This window comes from Danio aesculapii, chromosome 17, assembly GCF_903798145.1.
Source record: "Danio aesculapii chromosome 17, fDanAes4.1, whole genome shotgun sequence".
Taxonomy (NCBI): Eukaryota; Metazoa; Chordata; class Actinopteri; order Cypriniformes; family Danionidae; genus Danio; species Danio aesculapii.
In genome coordinates this window covers 11,588,435-11,610,429 of record NC_079451.1, presented here as the reverse complement: position 1 = coordinate 11,610,429, position 21,995 = coordinate 11,588,435, and the positions used below count along the sequence as shown (strand labels likewise).

Here is a 21,995-nt window from a genome sequence, read left to right as displayed (position 1 = left end):
GCTAGATTTATCACTCTTTACAGTATAGTCCGACTTAACCGTAGAATGAAATTCATAACTTAATGTACTTATATTTGCTTAAATGTAAATATCCATTCGTCATACAGTTGTGAGACGCTGCAGCATATTATTAAACATTTATTATTTTTTTAAATATTTATATTAATATGTAAAAAATCTTGTTAAAATGATAAAATATAGCGGAAAATTGACTGTTTACAAACGCCACGCCGCACGTGACAGGGGCGTTACCTTAGTGAAGCTCGACCCACCTTGTTCTTCCATTCATTTCTGCTTCAACACTTCCTGTGAAAGGTAAACAAATGGAGCTCCGCACTCCGAGTCGTAAAATGATTCAAAATGTAAGCCTAATGCGGATATTCAAGCTTTCAAAATGCCCGGACAGAAGAGAAAATATAACGTTCGCTTTCCACCCGTGAGTATTTCTGTGTTTGGAAGTTTTGTGAGCTTTGTGAAGCTTCCGCCTCTGCGACACTGAACCGCTCCACTCATCCTGCTGTTGTTCGGCTTTCGGCCATGCAGGGACGCGTCAAGAAAATAATGCAGAAGGACACTGAGGTGGGACGAATCGCTACAGCTGTACCAGTCATCATATGTATCCTTTCAAAACGGATGCTGCTGTGCTCTGGGTATCATTTGTAGCTAGTCATTTGCAAGTTATTAAAATATTACAACACACTTAACAATGACCTCAGTTTTTAAACTAAGCATGTTTTTATTTACTTATTTGTTGTTGTTATTATTATTATTGTCATTTATTTGTTTGTTTTTATTGATGCACTTGTTTTTTGCATTGTAACAATATTTAATTGGAACTTTAATATAGGACTGGAGTCGACTCCTCAAACTTGACTCTTTTTTTTATTGTTCCGTTTACGCTCATGCTGATAATAACAGCTCATGCTGGGCAACTTTGGGACATGTATATGATGCCACCAATGGGCATGGCAACCAAGTGAGACACAGGGCTACTAATTAAGGCAACCAGATACAATTTTGTTGCCCATTCTCAATAGAAAAAACTCAAGCAACAATGCTCAAAACATTTCCCCGTGTACCATCAGCAGCATTAGTTCGCAAGATCGTTGAGAATGGCACAAAATAGCGCTCTAGAACCACGACTCTAAAGAGTCGGTTACTCGGCATGGACCTATGAGATTCTTTTATTCAATCATTTGTTGTTATTTTTATTTGATTGGCACAGATAAGTTAATCGCTTTCTAAGATTCACACCTTAAAAGAATCAATTTATTGACTTTGACTTTTCAGTGATTTGTTATGTATATTCTTTCCCCTATAATCTTTTTCTTTTCGTAAATAAGTTGCATGTTACAAGTATTCAATTAAATAAATAATATACAGTTGAGTCAGAATTATTAGCCCCCCTCAACAGTTATAGACAGATTTTACAACACACTATAGAAAATCTATAAAAGAGCTATATGAATTAAATAGACTTCTCGGCATTGGTCAGGGCCCCCTAATTCCCAGGGGCCCTAAGCGTTGCTTGCCTCGCTTATTGGTTAAGTCTGCCCCTACCTTAACACTTTTAGATTTTTTCATCCTTTTGATTACTTCGTTCATTTTTGTAAATCAGTGAAGAGGTGTTCTAGTTTCAAACCAGTTTCAAATAAGTTTGACTTCGACTCTTTGATTCTGTTGTTCTATCGACTCTTTACAATAACCCTCATATGAAATAAGAAAATTATTTGAATTAAAATGAATTCAAGAAAATCTGTCTTGAATTAAATTATGACAAGTCTTTAATATAGCTGTTATGTTCCATGACTTGATATTTAGCTAAAGCTTTAGAAATATTCCTCAAATCTCTTCTCACCATGACCTGTAAAGTAACTCAGTCCCGAAACAGCAGAGTGATGTCCATCAATCACATGTGAGATTCTTCTTCTATTAAAAAAAGTAATAATACTAATAATAATAATAAAAATGTACAGTATTTTTGTGTCTTAAACATTTATTTGTGTTGTTTAATCATACTTTGTAGGAAGCAGTGTATTAATTCAGAGAAGCTGTTTGATTTCCTGAAGGATATGGCAGATCAGGCCTCTACCTCGTCAACATCAGAAACATGCAAAACAAAGGGAAAATGGCAGTCCCACAGGTACAATATCATTCATCAGAATGCACATTATGTCCTGGAATTAAATATAAGTAAGCTTGTGCCATACAAGCAGTCATTGTAATGGAATTCTTGTCCCGTAGGAGAAGATGGCAAAGTGTGTCCATCAAAGCTAGGTCACCCGAGCGAGAGGAGCCGCCTCAGAAAACTGCCAGTGATCTAGTCATCAACAGTGATTCCTCCAGTGTAAGTGACTCAAATTAAAGGTGGTAAAATGCTGATTGAACATAGATTTTATTTTAATATTGTTTCAGTAAGTAAATAAAGTGAAAAAGCTGTTTTTTTAGTAAACCTGTTAAAGCGGTTCACAAATACACAGATTCATTTGTTTAACTGATTCAAATAGATTCATTTGTTAATTGGACTGAAGTGATTGGATCTGTTCTCAAGTCAGTAGCTCAGTGATCCATAGGATCTGGTCAGAGCAAGTTAACGATTGACTGATTCAAATGATCTGGCCAAAGTGAATCTTTAGTTTATGATTCATATGATTCAGTTAAAAAGCAAGTCTCCAGTTGATGATTCACTGATTTAAATGACCTGGCCAGAGTGAATCTCTATTTTCTTTGAATTATTGATTCATATGATTCCATTAAAAGGCAAATACCTTGTTAACAATTCACTGATTCAAATGACCTGGCCAGACGCTAGTTCTCTTGTTAGTTAACTAGAGTAATCTCTAGTTGTTGATTCATTGATTTAGTTGAAAAGTAAGTCTCCGGTTAACAATTCATTGTTTTAAATTACCTGGCCAGAGTGGATAACTAGTTAATGCTTCATATGATGTGGTTTAAAAGCAAGTCTCCAGTTAACGATTCCCTGATTCAAATGACCTGGCCAAAGTGAATCTCCAGTTAAGGATTCCCTGATTTATATGGTCCGTTCAGAGTGAAGGTGAGTTGCAAAACCAAATACCTCTGTCTCCAAAGAGCACTTCAGGGTGAAAACAGTCATGGCCGCCATGTTTAAGTGTTGTTCCAAAGCGAAGTGCACAAAACTGGCTACTTCGAAAGGTTTTCTAAAGTTAAAGATTTTTAAGGGTTACAGCTGATGCACACTACAGGCTCATGTGTGTTTGCATGGGGAAGTTATTTTGTGTTATTCCATCTTCAAAGATGTCACTCCATAGGGTAAACCAAGCTGTGAGTTTCCAGTTAACGATTCACTATTTCAAACGACTTCACATTTAGTGAACTTTTAGGGAATCTCCAATTAACGATTCACTGATTTATGTGATCCGGTCAGAGAGCCACTCCTGTTAATGATTCACTCATTCAAATGACCTGGCCAGAGTGAATCTCCAATTAACAATTCACTGATTCGTATGATCCGGTAAGAACAAGTCTCCAATTAGCAATTCACTGATTTAATTGACCTGGCCAGAGTGAATCTCCAATTATTGATTCACTGATTTATGTGATCTGGTCAGAGAGAGATTCCAGTTAACGATTCACTGATTCAATTGGCCTGGCCAGAGTGAACGTCCAGTTAATAATTCAGTGATTCATATGATCCAGTTAAAAAGTGAGTCTCCAGTTAACAATTCACTTATTAAAGTGACCTGGCCAGAGTGAATAACAAGTTAATCATTCATATGATCCAGTTAAAAAGTGAGCTTCCGGTTAACAATTCAAAGATTCAAATGGCCTGGCCAGAGTGAATGTCCAGTTTACGATTCACATGATCCAGTCTGAACGAGTCTCCCGTTAATGAGTCACTGATTCAAATGATTTTGTTACAGTTGTTGCATCCAAAAATCGCTTACATCCCTTTTGTGTAGTATGTGAAAAACAGAATTTTAGTCAACTAGTATGTTCAAATTCATTGTATTTTCAAAAAATACACATTTGTTTTTCCACAGTTCAGGCGATGAATGAATTGTTTTCTTGATGTTTTTCAGGAGTCTGAGCTGTTCATCTGCTTGGAAACCCATTCACCTTGACTGGGCTTTTGAAAAGGTGAGATTCATACTGATGTTTCTACTCATGTTCATGACTGTACCCGTCCAGTGCTGTGTGTTTTTAACCTTTCATTTTATTCTTATTTAAGTTTCACAAGATCCGACAATCTCTTTCACTGAAAACTGCAGTATCATTTATGAAGACCCAACATCTTTTTTGGGGAGGGAGTGTTATTGTTATCCTGACATATATATTTAATTTTTAATTTGTGAAATTGCTCTGTTGTGGCGTTATACTGGCCATGAAGTTAACCTTATATATATTTGTTTGTTTTCTAGTTTTAAATTCCGATAAGGAATCTATTGTTTATAGTATGATCGAGATTCTGCGATAGCGAGCAGCTCCATTTATTTTCTTTTATTTGGATTCATGATTAAAACTGTAGTTTGAACCGCCTAATGTTTATAAGCTGTGACATATAATAATATATATGTATAGAGGTAAATATTTATCATCTTTAAATGCAAATTTCCATTTTCCACAGTAGGATACACAGGGTTCTTAAAGCCAGTTATATATTTTATAGTGAATATTCTTATCTATAAAGCATATTTTAAGATGTAGATATTACACTATTATATAAATATGCCTTTTCTACTCTTAACTCAACTACTGTGATGAAAGACAAATGAGATGTAGTTAAAAATGTTACACGGGCGATGTCTGAATAAAATATCTGAGGATGATGTTTCAAAGGTACTTTTATTTGAAGGAAATGACGCTCTTTGCCTGGTCACAAAAAGTGTGATGCCGAAAAATGTACAAGGAAATAAATAAAACTCATCGGGATCATATTTTCTGGGGCAATATATCCCACATTTTCTTGGGTTACTAAATGACTTCTGGTTCCCTTTTCAAGCTTTTCAAACATGTCAGCAGCTAAAAATACAGTACTTGCAGTCATACAAAGCAAATAGAAAAGCAGTGATCTAAAAAATAACCAGTTGTGCATTTTACATGACTTTCTTTTTAATGTAGTCACAAAAGAAACATCTTGTAGTTTTCTTGAGCAATATAAATGCTATGAATAAAAATCACATGATCATAATACTATAAGATGCGGTGACAAAAGTACATGAGTAATAATTCCATCAGAAAAAAACATTAACCGAGTGCTCTGAAATCTCTCTTTATTGTTGCTTCTCCAAACATCCAATCTTTTCATAACTCTGAGACCCTTCCCAAAAGCCAGCCAGTGCATAAAAGGCACCGTTCGACCCTGTGAGCCCTCACAGAACAGGACAGGAGTGCCGTCATGCTAAAACAAGTCAACTATATTACACACATACACAGATATGACTCACGTCCCCTCTTTAACACTCTTTTCAGTTCTGATTTCCAATCATTTAATAACTGTAAACATCAAAATCATCCAAATAACGTGATAAGAGCAATTTGATGATGCCTGCTGTTTCAGTAGAGTCACATTTAGATCCTCTGTTTTTGTAGGTGGAGCCAAATGAAGAGAAATAAAAACGGTTAAAGAAAGAGCCAAAAAAAACCCAACAAGAACTCTCCGAGGCTGCTACATCCTGTGCTCAGCAGAGTCGTGCGCCATAGCCAAATGTCTGTTTAATAGCGTGGCAGTAGTACCTCTGCCATCCGTCTCGTGTTCGCTCCTCTTCGCTCTCGGGAACTCCTCGACAATCCACCTTTAGCTCTGTCTCATTACCCTTGTCTGTGAAAGTCAATGTCACTGTCGCATAGTGCTCTGAAATGAGACAGACAGATGAGGTAAAACATCGGGCAGTAAACAGGAAAACACCAATAATACAGCTAGAACTAGACAATATGACAAATCTCATATCTTGATATATATATATATATAAATAAATAAAAAAAATCACAATATTGTACAATTTCAGTAAAAATTAAATCAATTAATAGTTTCAGTAAATTAAATCAATTAATAGCTTATATATATATATATATATATATATATATATATATATATATATATATATATATATATATATATATATATATACATACACACATATATATATATATATATATACACACACACACACACACACACACACACACACACACACATACAGTATGTCACAAAAGTGAGTACACTCCTCACATTTCTGCAAATATTTATCTATAACTTTTCCAAGGACAACACTGCAGAAATTAGTCTTTGACACAATGAAAAGAAGTCAGTGTAAAGTTCGTTTAGCAGTGTAAATATATTGTCCCTTCAAAATAACTAAAAATACAGCCAATAATAGCTGAACCCCTGGCAATAAAAGTGAGTACACCCGTAAGAAAAAAATTTAAATGTTAATATTTTGTGTGGCCACCATCATTTTCCAGGATGGCTTTAATTCTCCTGGGCATAGAGTTGACCAGAACTTCACAGGTTGCGACTGGAATTCTCTTCCACTCCTCCATCACAACATCACAGAGTTGGTGGACATTTGACACCTTGTGCTCTTCCACCTTTCTTTTCAGGATGCCCCAGAGGTGTTCTATGAGCTTTATATCTAGAGATATGCTTGGCCAGTCCATCACTTTTACCCTGAGCCTCTTTAGCAAGCCAGTGGTCATCTTGGAGCTAGGTTTGGGGTCATTATCATGCTGGAACACTGCTTTGCGGCCCAGTTTCCGGAGGAAGGGGATCATGCTCTGCTTTAGTATGTCAGAGTACATGTTAGAATTTATGTTTCCCTCAATGAAATGTAGCTTCCCAATGCCAGCAGCACTTATGCAGCCCCACATCATTACACTCCCACCAACATGTTTAACGGTTGGCAAGACACACTTACCTTTGTACTCTTCACCTGGTTGCCGTCACACACACTTGACACCATCTGAACCAAAAAGGTTTATCTTGGTCTTATCAGACCACAGGACATGGTTCCAGTAATCCTGGTCCTTAGTTTGCATGTCTGCAGCAAATGGTTTACGAGCTTTCTTGTGCAACGTCTTTAGAAGAGGCTTCCTCCTAGGACGACAACCATGCAGACCAATTTGATGCAGTGTGCGGCGTACGGTCTGAGCACTGACAGGCTGACCTCCCATCCCTTCAATCTCTGCAGCAATGCTGGAAGCACACATCCGTCTGTTTTTCAACGACAATCTTTGGATATGACGCTGAGAAACTTAGCTTCTTTGGCCGACCATGGCAAGGTCTGTTCTGAGAGAACCTGTCCTCTTAAAGCGCTGGATGGTCTTGACCACTGTGCTGCTACATAGTTTCAGAGTGTAGGCTATCTTCTGATAGCCTAGGCCATCTTTATGCAACGCAACAATTCGTTTTTTCAGGTCTTCTGAGAGTTGTTTGCCATGAGGTGCCATGTTGAACTTTCAGTGGCCAGGTTGAGAGAGTGGAAGAGCTTTTATACCAAATTTAACTCACCTGCTATCTGGTGACACCTGAGACAGTGTAACACTAATGAGTCACATGACACAGGGGAAGAAAAAATGACTAATTGTGCTCAATTTGTACATTTTCTCTTAGGGGTGTACTCACTTTTGTTGCCAGCTGTTCAGCTATTATTGGCTATATTTTCAGTTTTTTTGAAGGGACAATATATTTACACTGCTAAACGAACTTTACACTGACTACTTTTCATTGTGTCAAAGACTAATTTCTGCAGTGTTGTCCTAGGAAAAGTTATAAATATTTGCAGAAATGTGAGGGGTGTACTCACTTTTGTGACACTGTATATATATATACATACATATACATACACAGATTTTTTACATTTGAAAGCATATAATAAAACACTGGATAACAATAAAACACAAGTGATTACAGAAGAGTATTGCACAAAGGTGAAAGCCAGGATAAAAGAAAAAGCGCAACTTGAACTAGTTTAATCGGGTCATCCTGGCTTAGTCCATTGCACATTTGCCGATCACGGATGAGAACGAGCCGCTATGTCAAGCCTGATGTTGATAACCAGGATAGAGCACATTTGCAGAATTTGTTAACAGACCACGGGATCGTTCACAGAATTAATGATGCAAGTATGGATAAAACCTGATGTGAGCCAATCAGGTAACGAGTTGAAAAGCACCTCTCTCACCCACCAATCAGGGTACTTTTATGCAGAGAATTAACAGAAACATGAGGATGTGCATTATTTGTCTTAAATGTGACCAGTGAACATTCATGCTACTAATTTAATTTATCGTGAAGATTTTACCAAACACTTAACTTTACCCAATATTGTACATCTATTTTATCTGTTTAGTTTATTTTTATCACGTTTATTTAATCTTCATCTATATGATAATTTATCGCTTTCATTAAAAATTTTTCTTCCTAATTGATTCTATTTAATCTATTATATGATGTTTCATCATTAATAACAAATTATAATTATACATGTAAAATATAAAATTGTTGACTTTTTATAGTTTGTAATTTATTTTTTGCAATTTCTCATTTGAATTTAAATGTTTTATCTTTCTATACCTAAACATGTTAGGTGAATAGTCTTATTTTAATGAATATAACTGTTAAATAAAGGGTTTTGTTTAAATGCAACAAAAATGGTCTATATTCGCTGAGAAATAGATAAAAATGTTCATTTTTAAAAGGGGCTGTACTCATTTATGCTGAGCACTGTAGGCCTATATTTATTTTTTTTCTCTAATCATTCATCTATTTTTTTTTATCTCTTGTCTATATATCCCCATGTTTAAATGTGAAATAGATATAAATAAACATTTATGAAATGATTGCTAATAACATTTAACACAAATTTTTAATTTTAATAATTGGACAATATATGTAAATAGGCAAGAGCATGGAGTGACTGTAAAACACATTATTTCTAGCACTGACAATAAAACTAACATATAGATCACTAGGATTAATCTTAGCCTCGTTGTTAGTCTGTTCTGGAGCAGGCTAGCTGCAAAGAAAAAAATCTCCATAGTAACTTAAAGCCCCGGTCAGATCATACGATTTAGGCACGATTTCCTTGACGTAGCGTGTCGCAGGAATTCGTAAACAACAAAAGGCCATCGTGACACAAGATTCAATTGTTTCTTCTCGTGTAATGTGCCATAGTTCAAGACAACCGATACCATGCCTGCGACGCGTCACGACACCATCCCAGAAAGTCTAGCATGTTTAATTTTTCCCCCCATCTTCATGACGAGTTCCGTCACGTGGATGACACTGTGCATTGGAGCTCATAATTTCTCGGTTATAGCAGTGGGTGCTGCTGTTAATGCATTTGTCAGGTAATCAAAAAATAGGCTGCATGCATATTTATAGCTTACTTATGGGTGGGTCACCGATGGATAAGATTTACAAGCTTTAACTACATTTCTAAAATATTAAGGTGTTTATAGCGGAAAATGTTATAGCGGACTTGGTTTGAAATGCATCACCTCAAATGTTATTCATTATTCTTGTTTATTGATAACTGAAAGAAAAGATACATAAAAATTAAGTAAAAAATTATAGCAAACGAAATTCGTTTCAAAAAGATGTTTTTTGCAAGAAAAATATACGCGTTATATTTTTATTTGTATCTCCACTACTCAAAACTATACGGGTGGATGATTTATTTCGCTCTGCGGAAAATAACGATTTAATGAATGCTTCACTGTAATTGCATCACAAATCTCAGTTATATATTTGCTAATTTTTTAAAATGTCATTGTTTTACATTGTTTTCACACCTGAAACTTGTCTATAGCACTTGTTCACTGCTGCTCTTATAGTTGTGTAAATTGCTTCCTTGTCCTCATTTGTAAGTCGCTTTGGATAAAAGCGTCTGCTAAATGACTAAATGTAAATGTTTTAAAGATTATGTCTGAGCATATGATTTTTCCTTGCTGTTATGCTTTCAATAATCCGTCTCTCTCGCAGCAAGTTCAGGCGAGTGATCCCCATGGAAGAAACCCATTGCAGGAAAATATACATTTAGAGTTCAAAGAAAATATCTTAATATTAAAAAGCATGTAGCGTACCCAGAAAGAGACCCTGTGTGTGCATCAGAAAAACTGGGTGAGCTTCATGTATTGTCAAAATAATGTGCAAAAAAACACAGACTCTGCGTTCTAACGTTACACAGAACAGACTGGGCTGTAAATCATATGTGCCCCATGATCACTCGCATGATTTCCTGATTTCCATGATTATTTCCTAATAGCACACATAATCTAAAATCTTTCTCTGTATCCGAGACGTTTGAACTTATTTGAATGCATTCGTCTACTAGATCCTTGGACTGAGAAGTTTACAGGGGTTCACTCGTTTGAGAAATGTCTGACTGTAAAACCTGCTGCTGTTTATTTGTAAGGTATTGTTTTCGTTATTATGTACTGATTCAAATTACTGGGGTGTGGGAGACAGTCCAGACGGAGCGAGCGCAGGCTCAATCATCGAATATATTCAACGCAAGCCAGCACCACGGTATTCACTGCATCACTGTGACTTTTATTTACATATGACTGGATGTGATGGACTGTCATAATTTTGGCTACTTCAGGACGCTACTGAAAGATTCGTATCAGAGGGGATTTAAGAGGTGGGTAATACTCAAAGCCGTCTGATAAATAACTGGTATAGGGCCTAACGTACCTGCATCAACTCGTTCTCACGGATTGCCTGCGTATACCCTCCAATACACCATATTATCGTCATTTTTGATTGCGACTTGTAAAAAGCATTTACGTCCTTGTCATTTTTTATGAGCCATTTTCTGAAGCTTTGAATGCACAATGCGCATTTATAAATGAATGCCGCAATAGACACCTGGCTTTTCATTTATTAACACTTTATTCGCGACGCACACTCTGCCAATTTTAAGTTTAAGGTTATATGTTTACATATGACTTGCAGAAAAAAGATAAAATATATATTTCAAATCGCATGATGCATTTAGCAGGCCTAAATAAGCTTTTTGCATCAGGCGTTTACACACAAATTAAAGAGTTTAAAAGTTTACGAACATTTAACGTTCCTTTTAAATGACTTTTGGTGCAATAAATAATCCTGAATAATTAAAAGTGTTAAAATATTTTTAAATGTATTTTATAACTATGAAATTTAATTACTAAACAATAAAGCATTAACTTGCCAAGAAATGCTCCACTTTACCATGGTAAAATAATGCCCCCACTCATGCAATACTAGAACCATGTCTATATAACCATGGAAATATATGTACACACATTAACACCAAAGTTGCGTATTTGTAAAATAAAGAAAATAAACAAGATGCGCTTATTCTCATGCAGCCTCCGTGAAAGAGCGCGTCGCAGCAATGAACTGGCTACTTGACGAAAAGAAATGTATGCAGCGTGGGCAATCTTCATATTTTCAGCCTCTGACTGAGAATAATGCAGCACTATTTTATTAACAAAATATTAAAAGGTTTTATTTTCCCTCAACACACTCATAATCATTTCTTTAGCCGGTGCGAGATTTTTGCCAACAGAATAGGCTATAAGCGTGCACATTTATATATATATATTTTTTTTAGGCACCGGGCCACCGGCACGCCCCTGTTGTAAAGGAATTATAGGTTTCATACTATCCTAATGAGCGCCCTTAAATAATGTAGCCTAGTTATTATTGTCTGCAAGCATCAGTGTTTATTGATATTAAAATAAGATAATAAAAAAAACAACATATTGAAAATGAGATTAAATATATATTGTTATAGCAACCTATGTGACTGCTTTGGGAAATAACACTCGTCATAGACGTCACAGGATGACTGATCATGAAGGAACGTGTAGTCTGGCACATTTGCTACCCACGACAAGTCAAGATTTTATTAAGCGGGAAAAATTTAAAAAATAATTAATTCGCATGATCTGACATAGTGACTTTCGTAACCGACAATAAAAATCGTGTGATCTGACCGGAGCTTAATTCAGCTTAATCTAGCCTGCTATCATGCAACTGAGTCAAGGCTAGATTCAGCCAAGATAGCCTCAAAATCCCCGCTTTATTCCCTATCTCACTTTTGTGCAATATCCCTCAGGTCCAACATAAAAATAAAAATATTGCCAAGTAAAATGTTAACATTGTACTTTCAGGATTTTTTTCCATATGCCAAGAAGTTTTGCGTTCATAGGGAAGGAAATGCTTTACGTGTGCAGAAGACAAAAGCTCAGTAGATTCAATTGCAGTAGGTTAAACTCCAAAGAGCAAAATTTTAGTTGAAGGCTCCATTTAATCTATTAAATTTTATCCCCAAATAAAAAAATTATCAATTTAGTGAAACAAAAAAAGAATATTTAATTGAGTGAGGAAAATAACATTAATAATTAATCTATTTTTGAAATCATCCAAATGAAAATGACTTTTGTAAAAATTTTACAATTTAAAAAAATTATAATTTAGCATTTAATTTTTGATTTCTGCTGAACACAAAAGATTTTTGTCAATGGGTATCAAAAGTAGCCATTGATATTCACACTACATAAAAAATATATTATGGATGTCAATGGTTACAGATTTCCAGCAACATTCTTCTAAATATCTTTTTTTTCTGTTTAAAAGACTTAAATTAATTTGGGAACAAATGGAAGATGAGCAAAGATCACACACGTTTCATGTTTGTGTGAACTGTTCTTTAACTTTAAAAAAACATACTGAATAGACCTAAACAAATGTATCTGTTGATTTCACAACTTGTTAAATCCATTGTGGCCGGTCAGTCATGTGTAGTGTTTCAGCTTACCACAAGGCCACGTGTTGAACCTCCACTTCATGACTATCTTCTGCTCTGATACCTGTCGAACCCACAGCGCAAGGTTTTCAGAAATCAATTTTCACTTAACACTATCATTACTCTAGCAGTTTATTTACAGGCTAGCATCATGTAGTTACGCTATATATATATATATATATATATATATATATATATATATATATATATATATAAAAAAACAAAATCTCACCAGCTCCAGGAACTCTCCGTTCACGTTTCCATTCAACAGGCGAAATTTGCCACCTTTTTCCGCTTCGACCATAGCACCGCTGCGTGTGAACGCCTGAACCAGCTGAAATGAACAATTTTACATACTTTACATACATAGATTCTGCTTTAATTCTAAGAACCCACTGATTAGGTGATGTTCAGATGCTGTTTTTAGCAATGCGCCAATCTCAGCAAACTCACCTCCTGATTGAGAAAGACCCGATACAGCTCTTCTGGTGAGGTGAGGAAAGTGTCCCTTATCGAAAACTTGCAGGTGGGGATTTTTACTCCTGTGTTGGAAGGAGGAGGAGCAGTGCTACAGGAGCCAATCTAAAAAAACACACACAAAGAATTTCAGATGGTTTAGATTCATTTATAGCAAAATAATTAAAAAAAACATTTTGGTTCAGCACATTTACTGAAAGGAATCTGTCCATTTTATTCATTCATATTCTTTTCGGCTTAGTCCCCTTATTAATCCGGGGTCGCCACAGCGGAATGACCCACCAACTTATCCAGCACATGTTTTATGCAGCAGATGCCCTTCCAGCTGCAACCCATCACTGGGAAACATCCACACACACACACTCATTCATTCACATACACTACGGATAATTTAGCTTACCAAATTCACCTATACCACCATGTCTTTGGACTTGTGGGGGAAACCGGAGCATCCGGAGGAAACCCACGCGAATGTCAAAAATGACATGGAGTTCAGATAAATGTCTGACAACTTTTTTTTTTTTACTTTTATAAATGTCTGTGAATTCCACTGCAAGTGTTTGAATATTTTGTATCCAAAAAGTAATCGATGTGACAAATATGCAAGTACTTGCGAGTGATGGATATACACAACAATTAATTCAAAGTAGCATTGAAAAGGCTCACCTGAGTTTTGCTGGTCTCAGTTATAGCCTGGCCTGTTGGCTGTTTGGTCATGCCGTTGGCTGTGGGCAGGATCATGCCTTGTGTGAACTCTACAACACACAACAGCATTCTCCATCAGACAAACGCCACAAACTCTGGCATGTGTTTAGTATTTTGGTGTGCCTGTGAGACTTGCCTGTTTTGAGGAAGCCCACATAGCTGGCAAGAGCCGTGCGGATTTTATTGGCTCCCTCCTTCCTCATCAGAGACAGCAGCGCCGTTTCCGGCTCATCTTTACAAAGACTGACACTGATCTGGGAGAGACATCGAAAATATCATCATCACTTACATAACAAATATTGCTGGATATATATACACAGCCATATAAATAATCATGTTTAGATCACTGGCTACATTTACAAGGAAGCTTTTTCTTTAATTAGGAATCAAATCATTCCAACTGATGAATCAGACATGAATGCTAAATAATCAGGTTAATGTGTGTATTTATGTAGCGCAAGCTTCAAATCACACATGAGTGAACACACAAGCTTGTGAAATGCACACAAAAATAGTTTCCCACTCTTTCAAATAGTCCAAGATGAGCAAATCCTCCTGTTTCATTTTTGTTTTAAAAAGCAAAGTTAATAATTACTGACTGGTTCTCAAAGATTTTGAATCCAAGGCCCTTCACTGTCTGTCCCAACTTCACTAACAGCTGGAAAAGTCATGGAGCTTTTAAAATGTATTGGAATGGAATGTACCAAAATCTGAAAACTGGAACTGCTTTGTAATAATTATTGATTGCTTTATTAAATAATATGAAGTAGATTTGTAAGACTTTAATTTTTATTTTTTTTTGTAATTTATTAATTTAACAGGGACAATGCTCATTAATAAACAGTGAAACTGTAAATAAGCCAGAGTTAGCCACGGGGGCTAATTTTCATCTGTTGCCCCCTAACTCAAATTATTTAACTCAAATTATACAGATTTTTAAAAAAGTTACCAGCATTGCTATGACAGCACAGTGATGCTATTGCAAGCAGCTCAATATATAGTTCTATATAGTTCCAAATAGCTCAGTATTCCGTTCTGTGGATATTCTGCTCATTTATAGTCTTGCTGTCCACTACCCTTGCGCTTTGGTCAGCACAGCAACAAACAGCCCTTGCATGGCACAAGCCATAGAAATCAATAGGTTTTATAGCGCATCACTTTCTGTGTCCAGTGTGAAAGCTGCTTCACTCCACACGGAATATGGCTGAAAGAAGAATGAAACCTGAGTGCTGAACACTGTTGTCGGAGGTTTTTCTCTTTTAGGCCCAAAACCTAAAATGCCATTTTCAAATGCCAAATTCAATGAAATTTAAAACCATGAACCATTTTTTTTTTATTGTAGATGCAATTTTAACAATGTTCATAGAACATATTTTTAATAAGCGGTTTTCTGATATTTAGAGATTTTGCAAGACTGTTGAAATAATGGCCCTTTAACAACCAAAAATGAATTGAAGTGTAAAGTTATTCGTTCATACATTTTCCTTCAGCTTAGTCTCTATTTCAGAGGTTGTCACAGTGGAATAAACAGTCACTGTTTAATTATTTTTAAATCAAATTTAAAATTATCATTAGCCCAATCAGAGGCTTTCTGAAGTCCTCTATTTTGCATTGGCCCCCTGGTTAAGAAACACTGCTTTATGGGGCTATCAAGCTCGTTTGGTGCACACACAATTTTTCTGGATAACTTTAACAGTCTTCTAAACCCAAAAACCAAATCAAACACTCCACATAAAAAGTAGTCCCCTCAATACAATAATATCACAATACAAAATTATTGCAATCTTTAATATATTGCCATATCACATCTTTTTACAATTTCCAATTTTGTCCCCAGAGAAAAACTTTGGCAACATCAGTTTTACCTAAATTAAATAGTTTATCTTACTTGAATTTTATTGCTGCAATGCAAAATGGGATTGTCAAGTAGACAAACTGACCAACACTTTGATAAAAACCTGTCATAAATGTTGTGTGCACATTTTAGTGATGGCGCCATCTTTATTTTACTAACTTACAGCATACTGAAGGTGACTCCGCTCACCAGAAATCAAAAATCAAGTTCAACACCAACTTCTAGTTAAACTTAAAATAACCATTACTCCATCTATCCACCCATCCATCCATCCTGGTAATACTACAATGTATATATATTAAAAAAAAAAAAATAAACATTACTGGGTAACTTACATCAAAGTCATCGATGTCATTTTCATCTGAAAGATTTGGAACTTCAATATTCCCCTTGTATTTAATACCCGATGTTGATGTCCCTATAAAAACAACACAAATCACATCAATTAAAATGACATTAATGTATTTAACTTCAATGAATACTAAACTACAGATTCAAATAAACCTTACTTTCCTCTGGGCCATATTCATCCTTACGTACCTTCTTTTTTGTACTTTAAATAACAATATAAATATGTAAGAATAATAGAAAGACACATACAACATGTTCAAATACAACTGGGAATAATTCAAGGTTCCTTACTGATCAGTTTATTTTCAATGTATCCATGATACATAGTAACAGCTGTCCGTCTTTGTATAAAAAGCTTCGTATCTTTGTCATATATTCCATTTTACACATAAATTCATGTTTTTTTTCTATCCACTGGGCCATTGTACGATGGTGTGGTTTCCAATGAATTGTTATGGATTCGCTTGCACTTTATAAGAGTATGTGTAGTATATACATCTCTGGTTTTTCTACATAAATCCTGGAGCATCCCTTTAAGCAAGGAAAAACAAGGGAGTTTAAGGCAAGTTTATATACAGATTTTTCACAATCTCAATCTTTACCCCTTGCCAAAATGTAAATATTTTCAAACATTCCAAAAATACATGAGTGATCTATCTTTCCACACCCCCTCCAACATTCCTCTGCATCAGGGTTGTTTTAACATTAATTTTTGAGAGTATGTACAATTTCTTTATTTGCTTAATGAAACTAACCAGATTAAGATTAATTTAAATAAAAACAAACACTTTATAGTTGCTTTATAGCAGATATTAATGTAATTTTAATAATAATAATAATAAAACACTACTATTATCATCATCATTCTTATTATTATATTATTATTATATAATAACTAATTTTAGATGTTAGTTTTGTTTTGAGAGGAATTATATCCCTAAACGAAGAAGGAAAAAGAACTTTTTTTGTGGGTACAATGGGGTCTTTAATTAAGCAATACCTGATCTCAATCACAGTGTTCCTCACCTGTCCAGGCAGCCTTCAGATTCCACTCATAGAAGAATATAAGCTTTCCTTTGCGGTTGTTGATGGAAGCTTCTCCCTCCACCTTGCTGACCTCTGTAATCTCACACTTGCCCTCTTCACTCTCCACCTGCAACCCCATGAGTAGGTCCTTCAGCTTCTCTGATGACCAGCTTGTGACGTCCCTCTCTGTCCTATTAATACAAAGCACACTCTGTTATAGTATTCCCTCATTTCCAGGACTCTACACCAAGGTCCTTTTTTAACTAGTCCTTTTAGATTAGTGCTTTAGATTTGCCAAGCCAAAAATAAAACTTCTCCATTATGATTTTAAAACTGCAGGAAAGGTATGAGTCCAAAATGACCATAGAAAAAATGACAAGTGATTAACATTACATTTAAGTATATAAAATAAGCAGAGGTCTCCAAACTTATTTCACTGAAAACTGAAAGTGGCCAAGAACTACTCGTCAGAAACACTATATATATTGCTGGACAAAGATTAATGGCTTCCAAAATAACAGATGGTTTTGACACAATATGCGTGTTATATACACTCACCGGCCACTAAATTAAGTACACCTGTCCAACTGCTCGTTAACGAAAATTTCTACTCAGCCGATCACATGGCAGCAACTCAATGCATTTAGACATGTAGACATGATCAAGACAACATGCTGCAGTTCAAACCAAACATCAGAATGGGGAAGAAAGGTGATTTAAGTGACTTTGAATGTGGCATGGTTGTTGGTGCCAGATGGGCTGGTCCAAGTATTTCAGAAACTGCTGATCTACTGGGATTTTCACACACAACCATCTCTAGGGTTTGCAGAGAATGGTCCGAAAAAGAGAAAATATCCAGTGAGCGGCAGTTCTGTGGGCGCAAATGCTTTGTTGATGCCAGAGGTCAGAGGAGAATGGCCAGACTGGTTCTAGCCAATAGAAAGGCAACAGTAACTCAAATAAGCACTCGTTACAACTGAGGTATGCAGAAGAGCATCTCTGAACGCATAACATGTCCAACCTTCAGGCGGATGGGTTACAGCAGCAAAAGACCACACCGGGTGCCATTCCTGTCAGCTAAGAACAGGAAACTGAGGCTACAATTCACACAGTCTCACCAAAACAGGACAACATTAAAGCATGGATCCATCCTGCATTGTATGAACAGTTCAGGCTGGTGGTCACAGTGTGCCCATTTTCCGATGGCTACTTCCAGCAGAATAACGCACCATGTCATAAAGTGCGAATCATCTCAGACTGGTTTCTTGAATGAGTTCACTGTACTCAAATGGCCTCCACAGTCAACAGCTCTCAATCCAATACAGCACCTTTGGGATGTGGTGAAACGAGAGATTCGCATCATAGATGTGCAGCCGACAAGTCTGCAGCAACTGTGTGATGCTATCATGTCAATATGGACCAAATTTCTGAGGAACATTTCCAGTACCTTGTTGAATCTATGCCAGAAAGGATTAAGGCAGTTATGAAGGCAAAAGGGGGTCCAACCCGGTACTAGCAAGGTGTACCTAATAAAGTGACTGGTGAGTGTATATTATGTCAAAACAAACTTTTTTTTGGATGTGATTAATTTTTGCCCAGAGTACTAATATATATATAAGCTTGGGTTGTCAGGTTTTTAATGAAGTTGTAATCTTGGCAATATTACTTTAGCAAAAGTGGGTTTATTTTATCAGTGTTCCAATGTAGGCTAAATATAGTTCTATGGAAAAGAATGGGGAAGCAAATCATGAAAATGTGAAAGTGGGTAAAGTTTTTCTATTTTATTTCATAAAATGCAATCTAGTTCTGTGAAGATTATTTGCATTAATATCTACAAAGGTAAGCACACAGTGAGATCATTAAAAAAAACATTTGTTCCTGCCTTATTGTGGCTGAAATGGAGCCTATGCATGTAATTTGTTTCAAGTATTTTATGCAAATGCCCTCGCCTACAAAATCACACCAATCAGTCTAAAATAATAAATTATTTCCAAATAGACATATTAACTTATCTGATTAATTGTATTTTTTTTTTCTTTATATTATATATACCCAATGACAATGCAGAACTATCATTTGTCCCAAAAGTGTTTTATGCTGAAGCCAGGCAATCATATTGTCCAGCCCTGTTTTGTATCTTAATTAATCCTCACTTATTAATCCTGATTTAATAACTGACACAAAACCTGTTTTTCCACTTTTTGACCAGTGAAGTTTCTGATTTTAAAATGCATCCAGTGTGGAATTTAATTAAAGAAATACTTAAGAACGTCGTCTTTGAATCCACTTATTTACAGGAAAAGGACAAGAAGTCAATATCAAATGTTTCATGTTTTTAGACTTTAAACATTAGGGAAAGATGTACACATCATATAAATATCGCTAAAAATATATAGCATAGACCAGAGAGATTTAAAAAAAAAATTATGAGAAATATTATATTATGCCGAATAGTCATTTTCTGCAAATAAATGATCTAAAAAAACAAGTTTGATTTTTAAATTCAGATTTCAGTAGAGAGGTATTTAACTAAAAACACGTGGGACATTCTACCAGAGGCGTACATTTTCACTTATAAAAAATGTGACAGGACCTGACATAAGCTTGTCCTCCTCAAAAAAAATCATACAAAAACAAGCATAAAAATCACAATTCAATGATAGAACGCATCCTTGATCACTGTCAGCTTCTCCATCAAATGATGTCACTTCTTTAAGTCATAGCCTTAAAGGTGTATTGCACACATTTTATGTTAAATGTGACAGGACTGACAGAAACATGGGGACAATAGTAAATTTATTTGTATTATATATTTGTAGTGCTTATTTTTTTTTTCATGTTTTTAATCAATTGATGTTAATGATAACAACTTAAACTTTCTATTTCTGAATGATTGTTTTTTCTAAACGGCAGTTTTTGGCATAGCAAAACTATTAAAGCTATAGGGAGGTTGTTGGGCTAAGGACAATGACAGGGTTTGTACATTTGTAAAGTGTTTTTAATGAAAGAACAAAAATCTGAGAACAAAATGAAAGACTTTAATGAACAACTCACAGAAAACAACCATCGATCCATTTTAGGCATTTTTGGGATGAAATACTTTTTGTTCCCAAACGTTTGGGGTCAGTTTTTTTTATTATTTTATTTAATTATTTAAATAAAATTATTCTGTTCATCAAGGCGATAACTTATTAAATGTAAAATAATAAATTTTAAATTGTTTATTACATTTATATTTATTACTGTATATAGTTTCAAATGAAATTATTACTCCAGTCATTATTGCTTTTATTACTATTACCATTACTACTAATAATAATATTAATAATGATAATCATCATAATAATTAATATTAGAGTGATTTTTGAAGAATCATGTGACTCTGAAGACTGGAGTAATGAAGCCGAAAATCCATCATTAAAATACTGGAATAATTTATTAAATTAAATTATAAACTACTTTCTAACAGTTATTTTATAGTGCAATAACATTTCACAATTGTAAAATTTGTACTGTGTTTCTGATTAAATAAATTCAGCCTTGGTGAGCAGGAGAAGCTTATTTTAAAACATTTAAAAATCAGACTGACCCCACTTTTTGACCGCTAGTGTATGTTTTTTTTTTCCGAGGACAGCTAATGTACATTTCTGGTAGAATGTCCCACATACTTTTCAGTGCCAAATCCATATAACTGGTTCTACAGTATAGAGGTAAAGTTGGTTTTATATTTGGATATTCAGAGAATCTCCATAATAATATAATTTCAGAAAAGTATTCTTTGCAAATTCTAAATAGGGAAATCAAATTAGCAGCAAATGACCAGCAAAGTACAACATTGTTCACAGTGAATTAGATAGTGTTACTGTTGTTTAGAAGTCATAATTGCATGATAATTCCGATCGAATATTCAAAGTAACATGGTAAACAATATAGGCACTTCTAAATGAACGAATGTGCGAATATAAAACCAACTTTACCTCTATTTCTAAAGTTAAGTTTTAAAAGTTGAGGATGGAGATGTGGCCTATGGCAATGTAATGCTTCACTGGACTGATCAAACCAAGTCCAATCTCTACATTCCGTGTTGTTAAACCAATTAACCAAACACTTTAGTACACTCAAACCTCTTAAATTGCCGTAAGAGCATCTCTTCTTCAGTAATGATGACTACCCATGCCACCTTACACTGTTGAATCAGAGACGCGAGACGAGTCGTGCCGAAGTGAACTATCGGAGAACAGTTGACAGTTCGAGTGACAGCAGGATAAAAACAAACATTTCCAGAGTATATATTATTAAAAACACCAAAGCGTCAGGTTAAAGATGGAGTAACGTTACGTTACAAGCATGGCATGAATACACTTGTGACGACCCCGGCCAGACATCCGCATTTGACTTCGTAAATAAAACATACAAAAAACAACAACAGCTTGAGTGGTTTCTAACATAGCGAGCTTTTATTCCAACAACGACCAAACCGCATTTTCTCCGGGGTGTTTGACTCGGAAAGGACGGCTGGGTCAGTGGAGAGTGAGTGTGCTTTAGCATGTTAGCATCAAGATGGCTCGAGCAGTGAGTGTGAGTGTATTTGCCGGCTGACTCTCACCAGTGCCAGTTGTTGACGTTTGTGGCGTCCGCTCGTTCCTCCACGATCCAGCGAGGGTCTCCTTCTCCCCACTTCGCCATCTTGGGTGAATACAGATGTTGTGCTGGGAATGAATGAAGCCGTGGACTCGCTCTGAATGTGTCTGTCACGCGTGAAATCTCGCTTCTGGAAACCTCTCGACTGCTGCCGCAGGTTT

The 21,995-nt window shown here is 35.6% G+C and overlaps 2 protein-coding genes across 2 annotated transcripts; one reads left to right on the top strand and one right to left on the bottom strand.

The window, feature by feature from the left end:
* The first annotated feature begins 304 nt into the window (after positions 1 to 304).
* LOC130244265 (dr1-associated corepressor) lies at positions 305 to 4,808 on the top strand. Its single transcript, XM_056476611.1, has 7 exons — positions 305 to 436; positions 544 to 616; positions 1,822 to 1,915; positions 2,027 to 2,143; positions 2,245 to 2,347; positions 4,062 to 4,119; positions 4,211 to 4,808. The coding sequence occupies exons 1-6, from the start codon at positions 395 to 397 to the stop codon at positions 4,101 to 4,103; spliced, it is 471 nt and encodes a 156-aa protein (XP_056332586.1). The 5' UTR covers positions 305 to 394; the 3' UTR covers positions 4,104 to 4,119; positions 4,211 to 4,808.
* On the bottom strand, positions 4,806 to 21,991 carry ahsa1b (AHA1, activator of heat shock protein ATPase homolog 1b). The gene is made up of 9 exons (XM_056476610.1): positions 21,800 to 21,991; positions 17,194 to 17,384; positions 16,152 to 16,234; positions 14,098 to 14,215; positions 13,923 to 14,011; positions 13,233 to 13,361; positions 13,012 to 13,113; positions 12,792 to 12,843; positions 4,806 to 5,833 (listed from the first exon to the last, which is right to left on the bottom strand). Exons 1-9 carry the CDS (start codon positions 21,877 to 21,879, stop codon positions 5,661 to 5,663), a joined length of 1,017 nt encoding a protein of 338 aa, XP_056332585.1. The 5' UTR covers positions 21,880 to 21,991; the 3' UTR covers positions 4,806 to 5,660.
* Positions 21,992 to 21,995: the final 4 nt, after the last annotated feature.